Source organism: Channa argus, chromosome 2, assembly GCF_033026475.1.
Source record: "Channa argus isolate prfri chromosome 2, Channa argus male v1.0, whole genome shotgun sequence".
In the NCBI taxonomy this organism is placed as follows: Eukaryota; Metazoa; Chordata; class Actinopteri; order Anabantiformes; family Channidae; genus Channa; species Channa argus.
Genome location: NC_090198.1, coordinates 24,480,731 through 24,500,369, shown reverse-complemented (window position 1 = coordinate 24,500,369; position 19,639 = coordinate 24,480,731). Strand labels below are relative to the sequence as shown.

The window sequence follows — 19,639 nt, the reverse complement described above, 5'->3', positions numbered from 1 at the left end:
AATGTGTTTCTCTTCTCTTTTAACATCTGCTTATTTAAAACATATCAATGTGTTAATAAAGGGGTGATTTAGGTTCACATTGTGTGGTTACTGGATTTCTGGAATTCATTTTTATTTACTTAAACAGTTTACATAGATTTGCTCTGTAAACTGAAGATGCAAAACCACAACGTGTAGGTTTGTTTAAACACACACCCCAGGATTAGACACTTTATACCAACTATAACTTCTGTCGCCATTTTTACAGGTTCCTAAACTAACAAAAGATCAACAAGAATGTTGATCCATTAGGTGCAGTTGAATAATTCACACTTTACACAATCCATAAAATGATTGACATTGTTTTGTGCCAATTATGGGTTAGGATTTAATTTCAGGTATTTGGGCTGCATGCCCTTCCTCTCAACACAGAGGTTTCCAACAGAGCAAACAGGGTAAGTCAATCACTGCAGTTCATTAACTTTCAAAGATGAGCGGCTGCAGTGATATGAAGTGAGATCTGGGTCTGCTTAGTGAGAGAGGCTGGAGCGTGAATAAAAGGAGGCTCCCTCACTAACAACACTACAGGGATAAAAGACAGTGGGACCAAAGACACTGCAGAGATGCACCACTCCACTGCTGATCAACCACCACAGAGTGAGAAACTGTACATTCCTCCATGGATGAAAAGGTCGGCCTTTTAATAGGTCTGTTGCAAACAAGGGATCGAATCCAAAAATTCTGAGTGAACTGTGTTGCCAGTGTTATCATTAGCGCACTTCAAAGCGGCAACGTGTTATGCTCACTGTAGGGCTGCACACAGTTAGAGCCATCAGCTCTCATTGGCTAAAGTAGGCCAGAGCCACAGTGCACAGTGTGGTGCGTAAAAGATTAATGAAGCTATTGCGCAAGTAAACCAGCTTACAAAACATGCTTAAGCTTAATAAAATATTTAGGTGTGACAATCTATATAGCTGGTGTGTTTGAGCCACAAGTTTGACTCCTGGACCCTGGAAAGGCCCCTCGGGGCATAATAACAGGTCACGGATGAATAAAAACAGCTTTACTGTTTCTATCGCTGAATTTGTTCGTGGTACATTTGGATGATTAAAATGGTTAATAAAAAAATACAAATATTGTAATATAAAATGTTCTATAATAATCCAACCCAGTCTGGAAATAACTTCTCATTAAAGTTGTGTTTACCATATGGTAACTAAAATGCATTTACCAGTAATGTTTGCACATCTCCAATGTATATTTAATGGGCTGTGCTTTTCTAGTTAGACATCTTTTGTCTTTACAGGACAATATTGTAAAACACATCTTTGTTTGGAGCTTTTAAGTAGAAAATGTTTCAGTTGACATACATGAGCAACAACATTCTCATTATCAGTTTTTAAAAAGATCCTTCCATGCTCACATGTTTACTGACAGACCTGCAGTTCTGTTGAGGAAAACATTTATTTATCTCAATCCTGCTGCCGAGAAGAGAAAAAAAAGTAATTCTCGGGTGACATTTTAAAAGTTCATTTCACATTTTGCTACGTTGTCATGGGAAACGCAGGCTAGGATCGCGTTAGGAAGATACAGTTAGGTGTAGAAGCAAAGAGGTGCAGATTGGGTGATTTGTGTTTCCTTGCAATGCAGCCCAAAACAGGGGAAACACCTGTGTGGTACTGCACACAGAGTTCTCAGCAACTAGCTTCTTTTCCTATCATCTATGGGCCCATCATATCCTGTCTGATGATTGTGCAGCTTCTTTTCTTCAACCCCTCTATTTTCCCCAAAGTTAATTGCTTCAGAGTCCAATTATGGACGCCGCACCTCCAGCCTCCCATTGCTGGTGGTTTCTAATTCACAGTGGTTGTACCTGGCAATGGATTTTCAGCTGAAAGATGGGTCAGAAATAATTTAGCCCTTATCAGGTAGTGCAGGACCAACAGTTTAGCAGAGCCTCTAAATTAAGCTGCTGCAGTTTACACATTCATATCAGCACAGAGTCCTGACTAAAAGGAAGAACTTCAACAAGTACCAATTTCTGCAGATAAGATAAAAATAAAACTATTTCATATAATAAAAGAGGAGATAAAACAGTGCTGAATACTTGAGATGCTTACTTTCAATATAAACTCAAACAAGCAGCAAACATACTATAGGTGTACGTAATGATAAAACCCAGAGAAAATGCTCATCTCTAATGGATTTTTGCTTCACCAAACTTTGTGTTAATTTGGAAAAACATGAAAACATTTTTTTTAAATAAGGGGGTTAGTCAATTGCTACTTGGAAGTGACTGTGGCGCAGGAGGTAGAGTGGTCGTGCACCAATCCCCCAGTTGCTGGTTCTATCCCTGGCTCCTCCTGTCACATGTCGAAGTGTCCACGAGTAAGACACTGAATCCCAACTTAGTTCAGTTAGGGTTGAGTGAGTGAGTGTTGGCCAGCTGCATTGCAGCTCCCTCATCAGTGTGTGTGATTGTGAGTGCGAATGGGTGAATGAGAAGCAGTGAGAAACAATAGGTAGAAAAGCGCTATATAAGTACAGACCATTTACTATTTACTTTTTTCTAAAATCTTGTGCCTGGAGTTACTAATGTGCATCTGTTTTTTATCTGCATTCCAGAAAAAGACAAAAAAGAAAGCACATATTTTGCAGTCACAATTCACTGTTAATTGCATTCTGAATATATTGAAGTGTAAACTTTGTATGATATATCAAATTGTATTGTGAGAAAACTAACTGTCCCAGCCATATCCATTTGCTTTCTCTTTTCTAGGTCCTTTAAAACTTTAGTTACATTTTGCACAAGATATAGCTAGAAACCTGGTAACGGAGCGGCCCGGTGAAGTGAGTGGTGAATCTCTTTGCTTGATTATCATGTTCACATAACTGTGTCAACAGAATGCAAAATAATCTGACTTCTGAAGTCAGATTATTTTGCATTCTGTTGATATTAAGACACTTAAGAAAAGTTTTTTAAAAAGAGGGCCATTAAAGAAAAAATAAAATACAAAAATTGCTCAACCACATCTGAACTAAAGATTTTGGACTGGATTAAAGCAAACGTGCTTAAGTGTAGAGATGTGTCATGAGATACTGATAGGAGAGTGTCAATTTTATGTACTTCATCAGAACTTAAGATAACATTCATCTACTTTAATCTTGTGCTGAACAGAATATTAAAACTTGATATAAGGGTCTTGCCACTTCAGAAATGGAGAAAAATCAGTGAAATGGATAACAGAAACAGGCCATAGACTATAGTGAGGGCACAGTATGCCAAACACAATCCTCCTTCACATGCAAAAGCCCTGGCGTTGACCAGAAGAACAAGTTATGAAGGCACCAGTCATATGAATGCAGTTGTTTTTATCCACCAACAGCAACAAAGCAACTGTTCACAAGAAGAGGAAGTGACACGCTTCTGAGAAATGTTGCATTTCTGCTTTGAAGTGAGCGTAGGGATGGAGGATTGTTTATTTATTTTTCCATATTTTTTTTTTACATTCTCCCCTGGTTATGTTTAATCAAAGACGGCTTCTAGTGCTTCTTAAAACACAGTCTTGTATATTATGTTTGTTCGTGACTGAACAAAGCAGGCTGTTTTATATTGCAAGAGAAGGAAGGAAACAAAACGACTTCCTTGGAAATTGCACTATTGACATTCCCTTGTTTAATTTCCCCAACGACAAACTAAAACTTGAATAACTGAAAATAAGAGTTGTTATAATTGTGGTGCTATAATTTTTGTTATGATAATTTAATATGTTGTCTTAAAACAAGACGATAAATGCACTTGATCCAAAAGTCAGTTCAGAACAAGGTAGAGAAAGCAGCAACACTGCAAAAAGAAAGTTAAATACAAAGACTCAAAGACTCAACATCAGTGGGGGAACTTTTACGAGCTGCATACAAGATGGAATAGATGGTGAAAGCCTCAGGGCACAGACTGAAAGGCACAATGTTTCAAAACATGAGTGACCCAAAAAATATAAAGAAATCCATCTACAGAAGCAGCCAAGCTTAACAGATCAAATGAACGAAGGGTGCTTTTGTTGTACTACGACTCCAGTTGATTCATTTTTGAATTAAGCCCTTGATCTTGTGGCCATCTGATCCTGCTCAATAAATAATTCTTATTATTTAACGTAAACCATTTGTTCTAATCAAATAATTTCTTACTACCAATAGCGTTCCTTGCAATCCCATTTTACTATTAATAATTAAAAAAAAGAACAAAAAAAAAACTGCGTAATGGAGGTGCAAGTGAATCAGATGTAGCACAAGAATGTAATCTCTCCTTGAACTACTACACTTCAAGTCTGATGATGTGGGCAAGAAAGGGTCTTTAAAATGTAAAATAACCATTTGGAGATGCAAGTTGGCAGTTAATACCCATTTACCACTAAGCAAGTCAGCCGTTTTTTAATTTTATTACTTTCACTTAGTTTTAATTATTCCCCTTGTTTTAAAAAGGCCCTACAATATAGAAGGGGAGTCCAAGTGAGAGATGCAATCAATTTGCACACCGCTTGGTCGTGGCAACCATTTACTTTTAAAAACTGTCTTGTTCATTCAGGTGCATTAATATCAATATTTTTCCTTAAACAATGAAGTGGAGCAAAGAAAGCTGCTTTAAAGCAATATGACAACTAAGAAAAGAATAATGCAAACGGAGGGTGTGACTTAGCTGAGACAGCTGCTGCTTGGGGTTTTACATCATTTGCTGCTGTCAGGAAATGTTACCTTCGAGTTTCCTCAGTGAAAAACGACCAACTGTCACACTGGCTAGCCCGCCTTGACAGATTGGTACTGACGGGAAAAAGGAATGGACTTCAAGTGGCTTTTGCTCGAACACACCAAACCAGACTTAAAAGGCTATAGACTAACAATGAAGGGCAGATGCATTACATGAGCCATCCAGAGGACTGGCCAGTTGTTTGTGTTCTGGATGTTAAAAACAAAAAGTATGCCTGAACACAATACAACCTCTGTGCAAAGCGAAATGAAGTGAAATCCCACCAAGGAGCTGACTACATGTAGTTTCACATAATAAAGGGGGCTGCAGACCTTCTTGCCTCACAGCTAGAAGGTCCACGGTTCAAACCCACCAGCTGGCTGCAGCCCTATCCGTGTGAAGTTTGCAATCCACCCACAATCGAAACACATGCATTTAGGGACACTGGTGTCTCTAAAATTACCTGTAGGCGTGAATGGTGGTCTGTCTCCATGCTACGTGGCACTAAGGTTAGATTTCTGACCTGACCAGGGTGTACCCCATCTTTCACTCAATCACAATGAGGATAGGCTCCAGCACCCTTGCAGCCTTTAACAAGACAAGTAGTAAAGATAATGAATGGATGATGAACAACCAGTCCAGAAAGCAGCTGGACTATAGTGGCAGAGCCCTGAGATCACTGGTTAGGTAATGGATCACACAAACTTTGTATACCAACTTTTAAGCCATATAACAATAAATTTATTTTAGTCACCTTAAAACATTTAAAAATGTAACTATACTGATGTGAATGATAGTTTAAGTTATTTGTCAAGTTTTCCCTCAACTTAAGGTGAAAGTAAAATGTCATAATCATGAGCCTATAGTGGTCAGTAAGTTAATGCAATTTAAAGGTGTTGCCATGGGCTCTAAAAAAATTCTGCAAGTGCAGTTTTCTAAACACCAATTAACTTAAGAAAAAAAAAAACCTCTAATCATCAGGGTGCAGCCATAGCTTGTGTATAGCAATTTGAAACACTCAGGGCATTTTCTCCTTAACTAAAATCCTGTCAGATTCAACAGGTGCAAACTACATGTGAAGTGTAAGACAAGCAATTTTTTTAATTTGTTGCTTAATTATTATGTTTGCAACAAATGTGTCTCCAAAATGTTGTAGAATATGGATGCCATACTGCGAGCGGAATAAGTGAAGATACAATAAAAAAGGACCATCATCAGAGCTGTAAGACCTACACAGCTGCAGTCTTTGATCCTCCTCCCAAGCTCTCCTGCCTAATTCAAACACCTGCGCACACCAGCAGAGTCAGTCACACAGAGACATGCACAGCCCCACAGCTCAGACACGGCACGCACGGCCACACAAAGCAACTCTCATTTCCCATCATCTTTAGACAGAAAAAAAAGGCTTAGCAGATTTGTTTGTTGCCAGCTCTAAAGTAATGGCTTTATTTTATTCAATGTGCAGTGATGCTATCCGGTCAGGGCGGTGCTGAACACAAGAGCATCTTTATTTTAGTAATCACTTTTGGTTATAGCGCACCTTTCAAAGTTAATGAACAGAGCGGAACCATCAATAACAAGCTGAGAGCTACACAGATGTGACTGTTCCATATCATTTACTAAGGTTTTTCATGGTGATGCCATGTCAAGTACGTTAGCTCCTAAAGCCAGTCTCCAAAGTGCTCCATTTACCTATGACTGCAGCTTACTAATGTGGACAAAGATATTATCAATTAATCACTGTGTCCATAAGACGTCTGAAAACTTTCCAATAGAGCTTAATGTAACAAAACTGTCTCATGACAATTTACATAATAAGTCTAGATTATACTGACAACCCAACAAATTCTCCCTTTAGCAAGCACTAGGAGACAGTAGAGAAGAATACTTCTTTTAACTTAATAAACCTCAAACAGAGACAGACTCAGGTTGGGCGGCCATCTCCTTTGACTGGTTTGGATGAGTGGAAAGTGAAGTGACAAAAAACAAAATAAGAGCAATAAGTAACAACAAACACTAGACAGGTTGTTAGGACCAGTACTTGCACATTGGACAGAACAGGAAAGGAAAGAAGAGACAAGAGGTCCTCCAGTCAAGTCTATAGAAGTGTACCTGAGAGCTAATATTAGCTACTCTTGCTAATTCCGGTCAGTAGTCTCGCTGTAGAAGCTATAAAGTCAAAAATATTAGTCCCTAGCATGGAACCCTGTGGAACTCAATAACTAACTTACAGTACTTTTATGTGCAAGATTCATCATTAATATGAACAAATTGGAAACTGTTAGATAAGATTCAAACCAACCTTGTGTGGTTCCTTTAAACCCAATATGTTCCACTCTAATATCATAGTTGATGGTGTCAAATGCAGCACTAAGATCTAACAGCAGTACGGAGATGAGTCTGTTACTCACATGATGTGAGAAAATCGCTGTTGACTTTCACCACTTCCTTTTCTGTACTATGATGTACTGAAGCAGCAGTACTGATGTACCAGGTTATTCTTCCCAGGTGGTCCCATAATTGCTTTGCAACTGCTTTTTCGGTGATTTAAAAATAAAGGGGAGAGAGGATATTCCATATTTGCAGTAGCTAAATACCTGTCTCAAGAGAAGGTTTTTTCAGTAGGGATTTGATTACAGCAAATATAAGTCTCAGGTACACAGCCTGTTAATACAGACAAATGAATCCCATCTCATATAGACTTGTCTTTTATGGGTAAAGCATCTTTAAGCATTCTAGTCAGAATGGGGTCTAAGAGACATGCTGATGGTTTAGAAGAAGCAATTGTTTAAGTTGGCTCAGCAAGATCTAAGGTGACAAAACAGTTAAGTGGAACTGGGGTTTTATAAATTACTAGAGCTACTGTACATAAGGCTCTGTCTGTGACAGTTCTGGGGAGGATCTGGTGAATTTTATTTGTAAAGAAACTCATGCAGTCATTGCTGCTAAGTGGGGAGGAGAACAGAAATACGACCCTTTGTCAGCTTGACTATAGCGCTTAATAAAAACCAAATAAAAAAATTGAGGTGGTTCTTATTTTCCTCTACTAATGATGAACTATATGCTTTTCTGGCACCACATAGGGCTTTTTATTATACATTATGAAACCATCTTTCCAGGCTAAGTGAAATGCCACTTCCTTTCCAGCTTTCGTTATGACTGCTTTAAGCTGAGGCTTTGTGAGCATCGTACTATCAACAAGATAATCACCTTGTAACGGAGTAAAGTGGCTGCTTTCAATTTTATTGACACATTGCAGTAAACTAAATGAAGTAATCATTTCCTTAAAAATGTTAACAGCATTTTTATATAAACAGTTACTCTAGTTGATTTTTTCTGAATGCTGCATGGTTTTATTTTGTGAATTTATTATTTAAAATGACCATACAATAGATATACAGTATATATGTGGGGGGGAATGTTGAAACTTGGAGACTCCTGAAGTGGAGAAACAGATTGGTCAAGCACAGAAAGGTTGTTCGTTGACCGTGACTACAGCTACAAATTCAAGCTGCGGTCACATTAAAATTCACTTTCCATTCTAGTCTAGGCTACGTGAAATGGGGCAACCACATTTACTTCTGCTCATGAATTCATTTCGAGTTCAATCTAACTGAACTTTGACCTGTCAAATGACAAGGTCCTCCACTGTTCAGCTGGTTTGACAGAGAAGGTGGGTGTAAACCTTTAATTCAGCAAACACTGTTTGTTTATATTCCTGCTTTATAATTGCACACAAATTAATCCAAGCAGCTGAGAAGAAGACATGTTGATTGGCTGTAAAGTGTTAGTGGACAGTAACAGATGTAAATGACAGTTAAATGTTTGGTGACACTGTTAAAATTAAAAACTTGAGGCGTTGTTGTTGGTCTGCAGGTCATGTTTACAACCCTACCTACACCTTTTCCTGTCCCCTCCTGGTTTTGGCCATGCGAGTAAATGTCACCATGCAGATTCTCATGTAACAAAGAAAAGGTGGTTTCAATGGTTATATATAGTGAGTCATATGGCTGAATTTTTCCCTCTTCACTACGGTCACATCTGGGTTACTGTAACCAACCTTTTCTACCCAGAGAAATAGGTGCTTTGAGTATAAACCTGGGACATCTGTTTTTAATTCACTTCAAGTTTTAGGGTTGACAAAAGCTTAGGGCTTTACTCAGCATTTATCCAGCTAACGTTATTAAGCCTGCTTCATTAGACAGGCCCCCTGCTCTGCAATTTTTCCATCTTAGAGGCAGTGTCAGGACTAGCTCGTCAATCTTTCTCTGGTGAGACACAATAGTCCATTTTCACTCCCTCAAAATGTCATAAAATGGTTTTGGGCAAGTTGCTGAGACAGCCAAAACCACACAACTCCTAGTCTCCAGGGCGCAGTTTTGTGAGAACATGGGTGTGATTGCTTTAACTGGATTCCTTGTTGTCTATGGGCAGTTCATGGTTAAAGGATTTGAGTCTGTATGATTACTCATTGGTCTGCATGCTGTGAATCAGAGTACAAATAACATTCCTGGTCACAACCAGTAAGACCATATGGGGCAAAACAAAACCCTACTCCCTGGAAAAGGTTAGAAAAGGGAAATAAACATCTGCATAGTGTTTAATTACTTTTTCTCTTATTGTAAATATTTATATTACATTCTGTTAAAACAAATCTCCTGATACACAGTTAGTAAAAAGAAAAAAGCAAACAAACAAACTATTAGGTTATCCTGTTATACTTTGTACATACCACACCCAGTGTAGTGTCACACCTGCTGTAATAGATCCTCAGTTTCTTAAGGTATGTTGTACAACATTACTGGCTGCGGTGATGGTGAACTCCTTTTCTCCTACTGAATATTAAATTAACCAGTCTTACATATTCATACAGGAGGGGGTATGATGATAACTTTGTTGATTTCCACTGGGGTTAAGCAGGACGTCATAAAGAGGAATACATTATTCACGCACACAGAAAATGTTTAAAGGTTTATCCGTAACACACTGCCCACACTTACTTCACCTGGACAATGATAAACATTTTTCTCCGTCTATCCAACTCTGTCAAAACATCAAAGCCTATTTCTGTAAATACACAACCACAAGTAAAGACTGGGACTTCACTCTGTAATGAATTGGGATAAATATATACATTATATACATGTATACGTAATATGTTTGAGCTGTGGCATTCACTTTGCTCTTCCAAATCTAACTCAGCTCAAACTCCTTCTGCTGAGTTCACAATCTTTGTTGGCTTTTCCCTTTCCACAATCACACACACAATTAATCAAACTACACCCACACAATAGGCTGAATATTGATTTTCTCTGCAGGTTTTCTAAGAATGTTTCTAACTAGTTTTCTGCCTAATCAAAGAAATACGTTTTGGAATGATAAATACCTCTAGTGTAAAAACAAATAATACAATTTTAGCATTTTGTCTTTGAATGGGCAAAGGTAGAAAGCAAGAAGAGATGCAGAGAAGACGTACTCCTAGTGTTCTCTGAAAGTAGAGCCAGCAAGAGCCCCCAGAAAATGAACTTTAAAATAATCATGAAGACTCATAAATAACTCATCTGGATATTGATAGAATGCAAAAATACAGAAATTAATAATTAATCAAATATTAGAGTCAGAGCAACTAGACCGCCTGTGTATAATAGCAGCAAGCTCACCTCTTTATATGTGACCTTTCAGACGGCCATCGAGTCTGAAATTTGCATAGTCAAATAGTTGGTTTTATTTGCATCACCTCTAGCCTGTGCCTTCTCGTGTGTAGTGTAGTGTTTCAGCATCTTCCTCAGTATTTCCAAACATTTTACAAAATCAAATGCAGGAAGAAATGAGCCAAACATTAAACTTTTTACTCACATGTCCATAGTTGATGAACCCATATTTGCTTGCAATTAGATCAGCTTCCTCCTGGCCTCCAGGTATGTGGACAGCCCATGTGTTGGTGTAGACCTTCTCACCCACAGTTGATCCAATCCCAGAAACCAGTAAGACCAGAAGAGGCCCTAGTAGCAACTCAAGGTGCCTAAGCCTGTGGCCTACGGAGGGAGATGGAGGGCCAGAAGCCATGGGTTCTAGTGCAGCACAGTTTCTCCGACAGGTCGGGGCTGTCCACGATAATGCACTGGGAGACAAAGAATGGGACAGTCACCACTCACCTGACAGGACACAAGAGAAAAGAAGCAAAAAAAAAACAAGTTAATATCTCTGAGAAGTTTCAAAATCTGGTGATGACTTCACTTGTAAATCCTTCCCTGGGCTCTGCGAGGAGCCTAAAACTATCACACAAAAGGCTGTATAACCTATGCATGTCAAGATTTAAAAAAGGGAAAATATTCACATAAGACCAAATTAAAAAAAAAAAAAGAGAGAGAGAAAAAAAGAAAAAACACACACTCTGGCTGAGGTTGTTTTTCTTCAATCAGATTTACTTCAATGTTTTGTGAAATCACAAGTAGTAAACTTGGTGTGAGACATTCAATGATATCAACATATTAATCTGTTTTGTCCATGAGGACAAACAGGCATTGCACAGCAGTTTTGAGCAGACACTTTAAAGCTCAGCTAAGTGATATCCCACAGGAACTACTGAAAAAGATGTCAAGGCCAGACATGATGTTGTGGTCAGACACACCAGCAGATTTTGGCATTTAAACTTCCATGGGAGGACACAGAAGAAGGAAGCTTTCCAAAGCAGAATGCTTAGGTATACAGGTATACTGGGTTAGCAGCAGAGGTGGAGAAGTGTGGTTGGAAAGCTAGATGACGCCCTGGATGCTGAGGGATCACAGTAAGTCAGTCTCGCTATGAGGTAAAACTGAGGGTGGAGTTTGAATGCTTGAGACAACAGGAACGGCCACATAAAGAAAACTGGGTGTCGGGGAGAGAAAAACATTTGACCACAACATACATTCCCACTAACGATACACTGATTTGAGTGCTGTTATTTCATTGGAGTATGCTGACTGATACATTACCACCAATGGATTAGAAAATACAAGCTAAAAAATAAGAGAACGCAATAGATCAGATGATCGTATAGCTAGTGTGAGCAGGGGGAGGCAGAGACCCAGATGTCAGCTCATGGTGTAATTGTTTGCTGATACAATTTTTCCTCTAAATGGTTTAGAGCCAGAAGAGTCTGCTGCACCTGTAGTCTGTCGAGACCATTATCCAATGTGCTAACTATCTAGGATTGCTCTTAATATAGTTCGGCTCTGTTTCGGACTCTACTCAGTCACATTTCTTCTCAAGTCTACCGTGGGGCAAGATTTCTTCAATTATTCTGCAGGTGGAATGGCTTCCCTACTGTATAATTATTCTTTCTTCAGGGTTAAACATCCTAAATAAATGAATAAAATTAGAAATTGAAATCGAAATCATCATGCCAACATGCCACACTCTACATGAACAAACAAGCTCCCCATGTGTCTGACAGTGGATGGGGCATGCTGCTGTGCCCTTTAATAGTCATTTAGTTCAGCAGTTATAAAGCATTTTACATTCAAAACGCTCAGTGCACAGCATGATCCGTTTAAGCCTGCACAGTTAGATGAGCATTACTTATTTTTAATAGAATTTCCTTATATATGTATAATCAAATTTATAATTCAATACATAAACTCACTTGACTACACTTTATTTGCAGAGACTATCATCAATGATAAGGAAAATTAGAAACCCAAGGTGGTTTCTCAGAGTAACAGCTGCCTTCTCAGCTCTTTACAAGGAAACATCTTTACCTTTCAGCACTAGTTACACTGATTTCTGGCAAGATTTTTTTGGCGCAAATAATTTGTGTCACTTGCTGCCAGATGGCATACATCCATTTCTTAGTAACCCTCACTTCAAGCTGTTGATGCAGCCTTTCAATTTCATTACAATCCAAACCTTAGGTGTGTTACAACGTCAGGTTTATTATCTAGTATATGAAATTTGCTGATACACTCAGTAGCTTCTTTACACAGTACACTTGCATAATGTCCCACATTATATAACGTTTATTACTGAGGACACAGTTAGTGGTGGTATAATAATAAGCACTACAAAAGTATCCTGTATACCAGAACAGCTGTACCAGTACTATGCATTTGTGGTTACAACATGTTAGTAAACTTTGAACTCAGGCGTGTGGTCAGTCCTATTTTAGTGTTTACAGCAACAGATAATGTAACATAACTCCATCTACACTGAAGCTTTTTCTTCACAACATTGTTAGACGCATCTGTACAGACATAAGTTAGTAAATAAGGTCGTTTAAAGCAAATAATATGCTTTGTCTCTGAAACGAACACATTAATTTTTCCAAGTGTTTCTAATTGGAGAAAAATTATTCACCTGTACCTAATAAACACATAAACCTTTTAAAATGAACATCTGTTCACTGATTTTTGTTCTAATCAAGACTTGATTTTTAGCTGTGTTTGTGTACCTCAAAGTCACAGTTGGGAGTCTGTTTTATAATGTTAAATTATTATTTGTAACATCTTCTAGTTTCATTTAATTATACATGTTAATGTTTTGTTTGCTGAAGTGGGCTTAGTCACTATTATAAGCAAAAACATTTATTATAAAGAAAAAATATTTATATAATACAGAAAATGTTAATCAATTCAAATATCTTGAATAAACTACATATTCCTACAAACATACCAAATAAACAAATGCCTGATGAATAACTAGTCCCAGTAGAACAGTTACTGGAAAATAAATTAACCTCCGTACATACAGTACAGTATAATGTCACAAGTTTTCCAGGTAACTTATTTTGCCAGAGAATTAACAGATCAATTAATACAACTGCAACATGACTAATAATATTGCAGACAGCTCATTGCTAAATACTAAAAAAAGAAGTTCTGTTGAGTCAGTGAACATTTAATTTAGTCAATTTAAATCCCACATAGCCTCTGCAATTACCAGATGCATGTTTGGAAATGACAGAAATGGAAAAACAGTTAAAACTGCTAAAAAGATTCCGTTACTTATGTACTTTTACAAGCCTGAGAACTTTTCTGTGCAAAGTGATAAATGTTCTAAAGGGTTAAGACAGACTTGGGTCAGCGTGAGAAGCTACAGCACAGGTAACTGCATAATTAGCAATCCACAAGCTCACAAGTCAGCATTGCTGTGAATTGGCAGGACAAGCTGTTAATCCATGCCAGACATTTCAACAGTGTTTACTTCACAAATACCTGACATTGAGTCAGAGGCAGGTATATTAAACCTAACTGAACATGTTCAGAAAATGTCTCTCAAAGAAGTGGTTATAACGCCACAATCCCTCCACCACTTCCTGCTCTGCTGAGCCTATTTTGAAATGCATAAAATGAATAGCGTTAATTACATGTTTACTTTGTTTAATCATCTGCTTAGTTTCTACTAAAATTGACAAAAAATTGCTTCCCGTCAGACTCCCACCACCAAAACAGACAACTTAATTCTGGGTATTAAAACCTGTATTTGCCAAATTACTTATCAAGAATCGAATTATTCAAAGTTTTAAAGTTCAGCACAATGCAAATGCCCTAACAAGATAGACAGGAAAAACTAGAGAAGAATATGGTGTTATCACTTACTTAACTTTTCCTCCAGCCTCTAATGCGACAAGCAACCTGAGTGTGAGCACTTTTAAAGCTGTGTTGGATTTCGAAACACACACACTGACTTTAAGCACAGACGTCTGTGACCTCATCTGGGCACCCAACCAGTCGGTTTTCTTAACGTCACTGTAAAACCCACACACCGCGACGTAGCAACTGCCCAATTACTTCCCTGTTCACCAGAGACAAAGGAGAAGCCGACCATTGCTCTGCGAGTGGTCTTTAGCGTTACAACACTAAATGCTCCCATATGTCAGAAAGTGATAACCGTTGTTATAACAGAAAAAACTAAGCGAAATTATAATTAGCCAAGTATCATTAAACACAAAGGATAATACCAGCCTCATTACCAAATCATCAAGACATTTAAAAAAGTAAACACTTTACACCTCATCGCTTTATTATTTACATTTTAATGAGCTAAAAATGAACTCAGAAGCATTTAGCCCATATGACCCTTTGCTAACACTCAAATATTTTATTATTTCTGCTGCTGCTGCTGCTGCTCACACTGTGCTACAGATGAAATCAATGTCTCTGTGCAGGCACACTCAGATGTGGCCCACAGAGAGTGTTTGGGGAAATAAAAAGCTGCGTGTGGGGCACAGTGATGAAATGACATTAATATCGATAATGTTTGGGTAATTCATTAATATACCATTAAGCGAAATCACAGTGAATGTGTGGCTAAATAGAGCATGATTTTACAGAACCAGTGAAACCCTACTTGAGATTCTAAATTGTGACAGAGGTATTATCGTGACAGATTGCAAGTATACCACAGATTTATCACTATTGCACCAATAATATCAGCAAGAAGCAAAGTGTTACACGAGCAGATACTTCCTGTCTGCAGAAGCCTCAATTGCTCTGGTTCAGAGTAAGATATGGGAAAATATGGGAAAATATGGGAAATTAAACAAATTGCATTTTAACAGGAAGTTTTAAATTCTTTAATCTTCTCCATTATTGATCATATTGTCTGCATGCTCTATGCATACTGCAGTCTGACTCATGTCCATCAGTACGGACACGCTATATTACTTTAATACTGACTGTAAAACTGGCCTTACTGTGTTGATTAGCACCTGCTTAATTTCCCTGTTTGTAGACAGTGACAGTCAGAAACGCACACCCTGCTCGGCAACTTGTTATGTCCTCTTTCCTCACGCACTTTCAACATCGATGCATCATCATAACTTATGTGCGAGTTTTACGTTAAGAAAGCAACACCTTGAGCTGTGTATTAGAGCCTGCAGGGACATTTTCGATTGTAGGTCATCTATGTTTCTGAAACATTCAGTGCCCCCTCTTCACGTCAAGAGACCAATCATCTTCCTGAAATAACTTTCTCTAGGGATGGCTGTCAGAGGCACATACATCTAATCTAGCCTATCTCACAACTAAAGAAACAGCTAACCTAGCTAAATTACAAAGATATCCATGCAAATGGCCAGCAGGTTAGCAAACATATAGTTTTGTTACATCTCAAAAAATATGATAAAGATAAAGGGAATTTTAGGGTCTTGAATGCCTCTTTAACACAGTTTTCAACCATTAACAAGTACCTGTACCCTCTGAATACACATGAAAAGAGCAAGAGCAGTTAATCTACATATAAATTTGATCTAAAGACTTGGATGTTAGACCCCTGATATGGTCAACATGTTCAAAATGCATAGCTTGAACTGGAAATGAATTAGCCCATTCTACATAAAAAATAAAGTGCGTAGCTACTGGTCTGGACTCTGCCCTCCACACTGCTGTGTGATTTTTGGACATTAAACTGTGCTGATTATTACTGTGCACAGCTCTGTATTTTCTAAACGTTCTTGTTTCTTATAGTCTACAGAGAAATGCTCTGGGTGAGATAGCTTTTACAGCTGTACAAAAAATAAATGTGACTTTTGAAAAATTGCAACTGCAGGTCAGAACTTTCTATGTCAAACATTTCTACATCAGGACCTTGACACTGTCTGTATTTGAATTGGGCACACTGTGTATTTAAGTAAAACAGATTTGGCACTGCGAGGGCTTTCGGAGCACAGATACTCAAACTAAAGGCAACAAGAATCAAAATTGTAGAAGCGTACTGACCCAGAGGCTGTGTTGAAGCTGTGTAAATCCATATCCTTGCACAATTTGGGAGAGTATGTCTTTATTTGTGACAGCGAGAAATAGAAGAACACCTTCACACTTAATTTGTCACTTTGCTTGTCCTGAATACAAGCCTTTTAAAAATGAGTGCATTACATTACACACTTTATAATAAATAAAATCTTAGAGCTCCTTATTTGATTTAGGCCGCCATTATCAATGAAATGTCACAGGGATACAACAGCAGCTGTTATCAAAGCATTAAGTGTGTTTCGCTCTCACCTCTGTAAGTAAGCTGTAATTTTTAATAGGGCTTTTTATTGGCAAAGCCATTTCAGGTTTAATGAGCTAACGCTAAAAAAGCCTAATCACAGTGCTTGCAAACAATAACATCATGTCTATTGTTTGTTGTAGTTTTGGGAGTTTTTTTGCATCAAAGTTTACATTAACGCATCATCTAAACACTTGGTTTCTACTACTCTGATTTCATTTCTAACTTCAAATTTCCATCAGTGACAATGAGAATATGTATGAATTCCACAGTGAGAAAATCCCTGCTCCCTGTATGACAACAAGTTCTCACGCTGTTATCAGAACAACATGCACTGTGTACCCGAGATGTCTTCATTTGGGTGCATGTAACTGCATGCAAGGAGCTCGACACCCTTGTCGTGGTTATCCTTAATAATCTGCAGCTTAAAATGGCTTCAGCAGAGGTACAATTACAGTGTTAGGTGTTCATGAGGCACAAACAAAACAAGCAGGTCAGTTCCCATAATATGTGAATGCAACATCTGCTGTGACACTGAATCTCCGGCTTCAAGTTACGCACCTCACAAAAACTTTTGTCTTTCACGGAAAATTAATCCAGATTTTGTTACATCAGATAAAGAGTCAAACACCAGCAAGTCAGCCACTCCACCTCATTGCAATAACGTTCATTTCGCAACGTGCATTTTCTAAAGTGGCATAATCACATCAACAGCCCAACAGCAGCTGCTGTTTGCAGTTTTGATTGCAGTTATTGCTCATTTTAAAGCTACGCCGCCTCCATAGTCAATGATAAATAAAGCGCACAGCGTTGAGAGTGAATCAAAACTTTCCTCCCTGACACGTCCTGTTTGCGTGGAGCAGGGATAAACAGCTCAACAGTTCAGGAAGAAAACTTCTCTCGCTCAGGCCTTGAGCCGACAAACACTTCACGGGCTAAACTTATGGACTTTACACGTACCAGCTGACTGGAGACCAGTCGGCGGCGGGCGGACTCACCTCACGGGTTCTATCCGTGACAACAAACCGCGATGGGTATCTGTGCTCGGAGCGGCGATGACGAGTCCTCCGCGTGACAAATATGTCTGAAACTGTGCCGCGTAGTGATTAACGCAAACTTGACACGGGCGGTAGGCTGACCTGCTCCGTCTCACAGGTGCCTCCCCTATTCCCTGCCTCTCCCTCACCGCCTGGCCAACACTTCCAACGCTCCCCTGCTCACATTTCACTACTCGGGGTGAACCCCCCGCTACGATTTTTCGCCACTCCGCAGGAACAACCACAGAAACCGGACGCGGCGCCAGTCGACGTCAGCTCGGCACGAGCGTGTTGAGAAATCCCCCTTTTTCACACACGAACTGACAACGAAGGACACCAGTGAGACCACACACCGTCCGGTCCGGTCCTGTGGTCTAGTAACGGAGCTGGAAACACGGTGAACTCACCAGCTCCGATCCCAACAAGCATAAAAAAAACAAGCTGAAGCAGACGGGAAACTTGCAGACGGCTCAACTTACCAGCTTCCCCTTACATCCTGGTCGCCCCAGTGTTGTTGTTGTCTCGCAGCGCGGTGCTAGAACCGACGAGGGCACGGTGAAGGGGCCGAAAAACTGACAACAGCGAACGGCTTGTTATAAATAGTCATGATACCCCTCCGGTGTACCGCTGCGTGGTCCGTACAAGCCCCAGGAAATACGTCACGGCCGTGGACAGAGTGGAGACCGTAGAGCAGTCCTCCTTACCGAGCTGCAGCGCTGCTACATCGCCATCTGCTGCTCGCAGGCCGCGTTGCAGCCTTCTGCAGAAGTACACTAACTCCATATTACTGTGGAGGTGCCTAAAGGATGCTCCACTAAAAGTAAAAGTACCACTTCAATTTCTTTACTTAAGTTAAAATGAGGTTGGAGCTGCTAGGCAGGAGGTCTAGAGGAAGACCAAAGAGGAGATTATGGATGTAGTGAGAGAGGACATGAAGTTAGTTGGTGTGAAGAGGATGCAGGGTTAGATGGAGGAAGATGATGACCCCTGAAAGGGAACAGCCCAAAGGAAAAGAAGAAGACGGTTCTGATAATGTGGATAAATGTACAAGTCTGGTCCAGATTTGTTTGACAGACTTTCAAAGATAAAAATTATGGCACAGAAAATTTTTAGTAATATTATTTTAACCACTTTATGTTCTGCCAGGTGCTGAATCCATAATAAAACGTCATCATTTTGTGTTGATTATACTTGAATTTGAATCTGAAAAAGTAACTACTGACTAATGTGGTAAAATATACATATCAGTTTACATATACATTTCCTCTGAATTGTAGTGGAGCAACACTAAATGTAACAAAAATGGAAATACTCCAGTGTGGTACAAGTACTCCGACACTGGATTTCAGTACAGTACCTCTGCCCTTAAAGCACAGGTTCGCAATTTTTCAAGCCTCCTAAAATCAGAACCAGGAAAGTACAAGGAATTCATTGTGGTGTGTCAGTGTGTCAACATAAAGTACAATAAAATCAAGAAATGTGCATAATAGTGATATTTTGTGTAGTGGGGATGGGCTGTGTGCATATTACCATGATGAAAGGGTAAGTGTACACGGAAGAAGCATAGAATAACCTTTGACAAACTGGTAATAGATGCTTTGGGAAACAAATATTTACTCTATATAAATGCAGATTGCATGTGGGCTTAGTGATGGGAACAGACTTCACAGTCCTTGTTTGGTGCAAAATTATAAAGTTTATCTGAAGCTAAGTCCCTGTAATACAATGATGCCACGACAAATCACCCTCTGTGAAGGTTTATTTTAGAGACGGATTGTGAAACAACTTTGTGATCACTTTGGAGATCACAGATATTTTTATTATTTCCACCCCATTTGTATCAGTTAAACTAGGTTACACAACAGAAACACTTATCTGTACTTTGAAGTATTGTTGAACATAAGCATACATTACA

At 39.0% G+C, this 19,639-nt stretch overlaps 1 protein-coding gene across 7 annotated transcripts in view; it reads right to left on the bottom strand.

Annotated features, from left to right (window-relative positions):
- Positions 1–18,418, bottom strand: part of furina (furin (paired basic amino acid cleaving enzyme) a) — an 81,733-nt gene extending 63,315 nt beyond the window's left edge. The window contains exons 1-2 of one of the 7 annotated variants that reach the window (XM_067486639.1): positions 18,204–18,418; positions 10,577–10,875 (exon numbers count right to left, since the gene is read on the bottom strand). In XM_067486639.1, the coding sequence (XP_067342740.1) occupies positions 10,577–10,786 (210 nt within the window). In that variant the 5' untranslated portion in view covers positions 10,787–10,875; positions 18,204–18,418. Of the gene's footprint in view, positions 1–10,576; positions 10,876–14,295; positions 14,427–17,647; positions 18,173–18,203 lie in introns of those variants that run through there. The other 6 variants (XM_067486676.1, XM_067486665.1, XM_067486650.1 and 3 more) reach the window with 6 other exon arrangements.
- Positions 18,419–19,639: the final 1,221 nt, after the last annotated feature.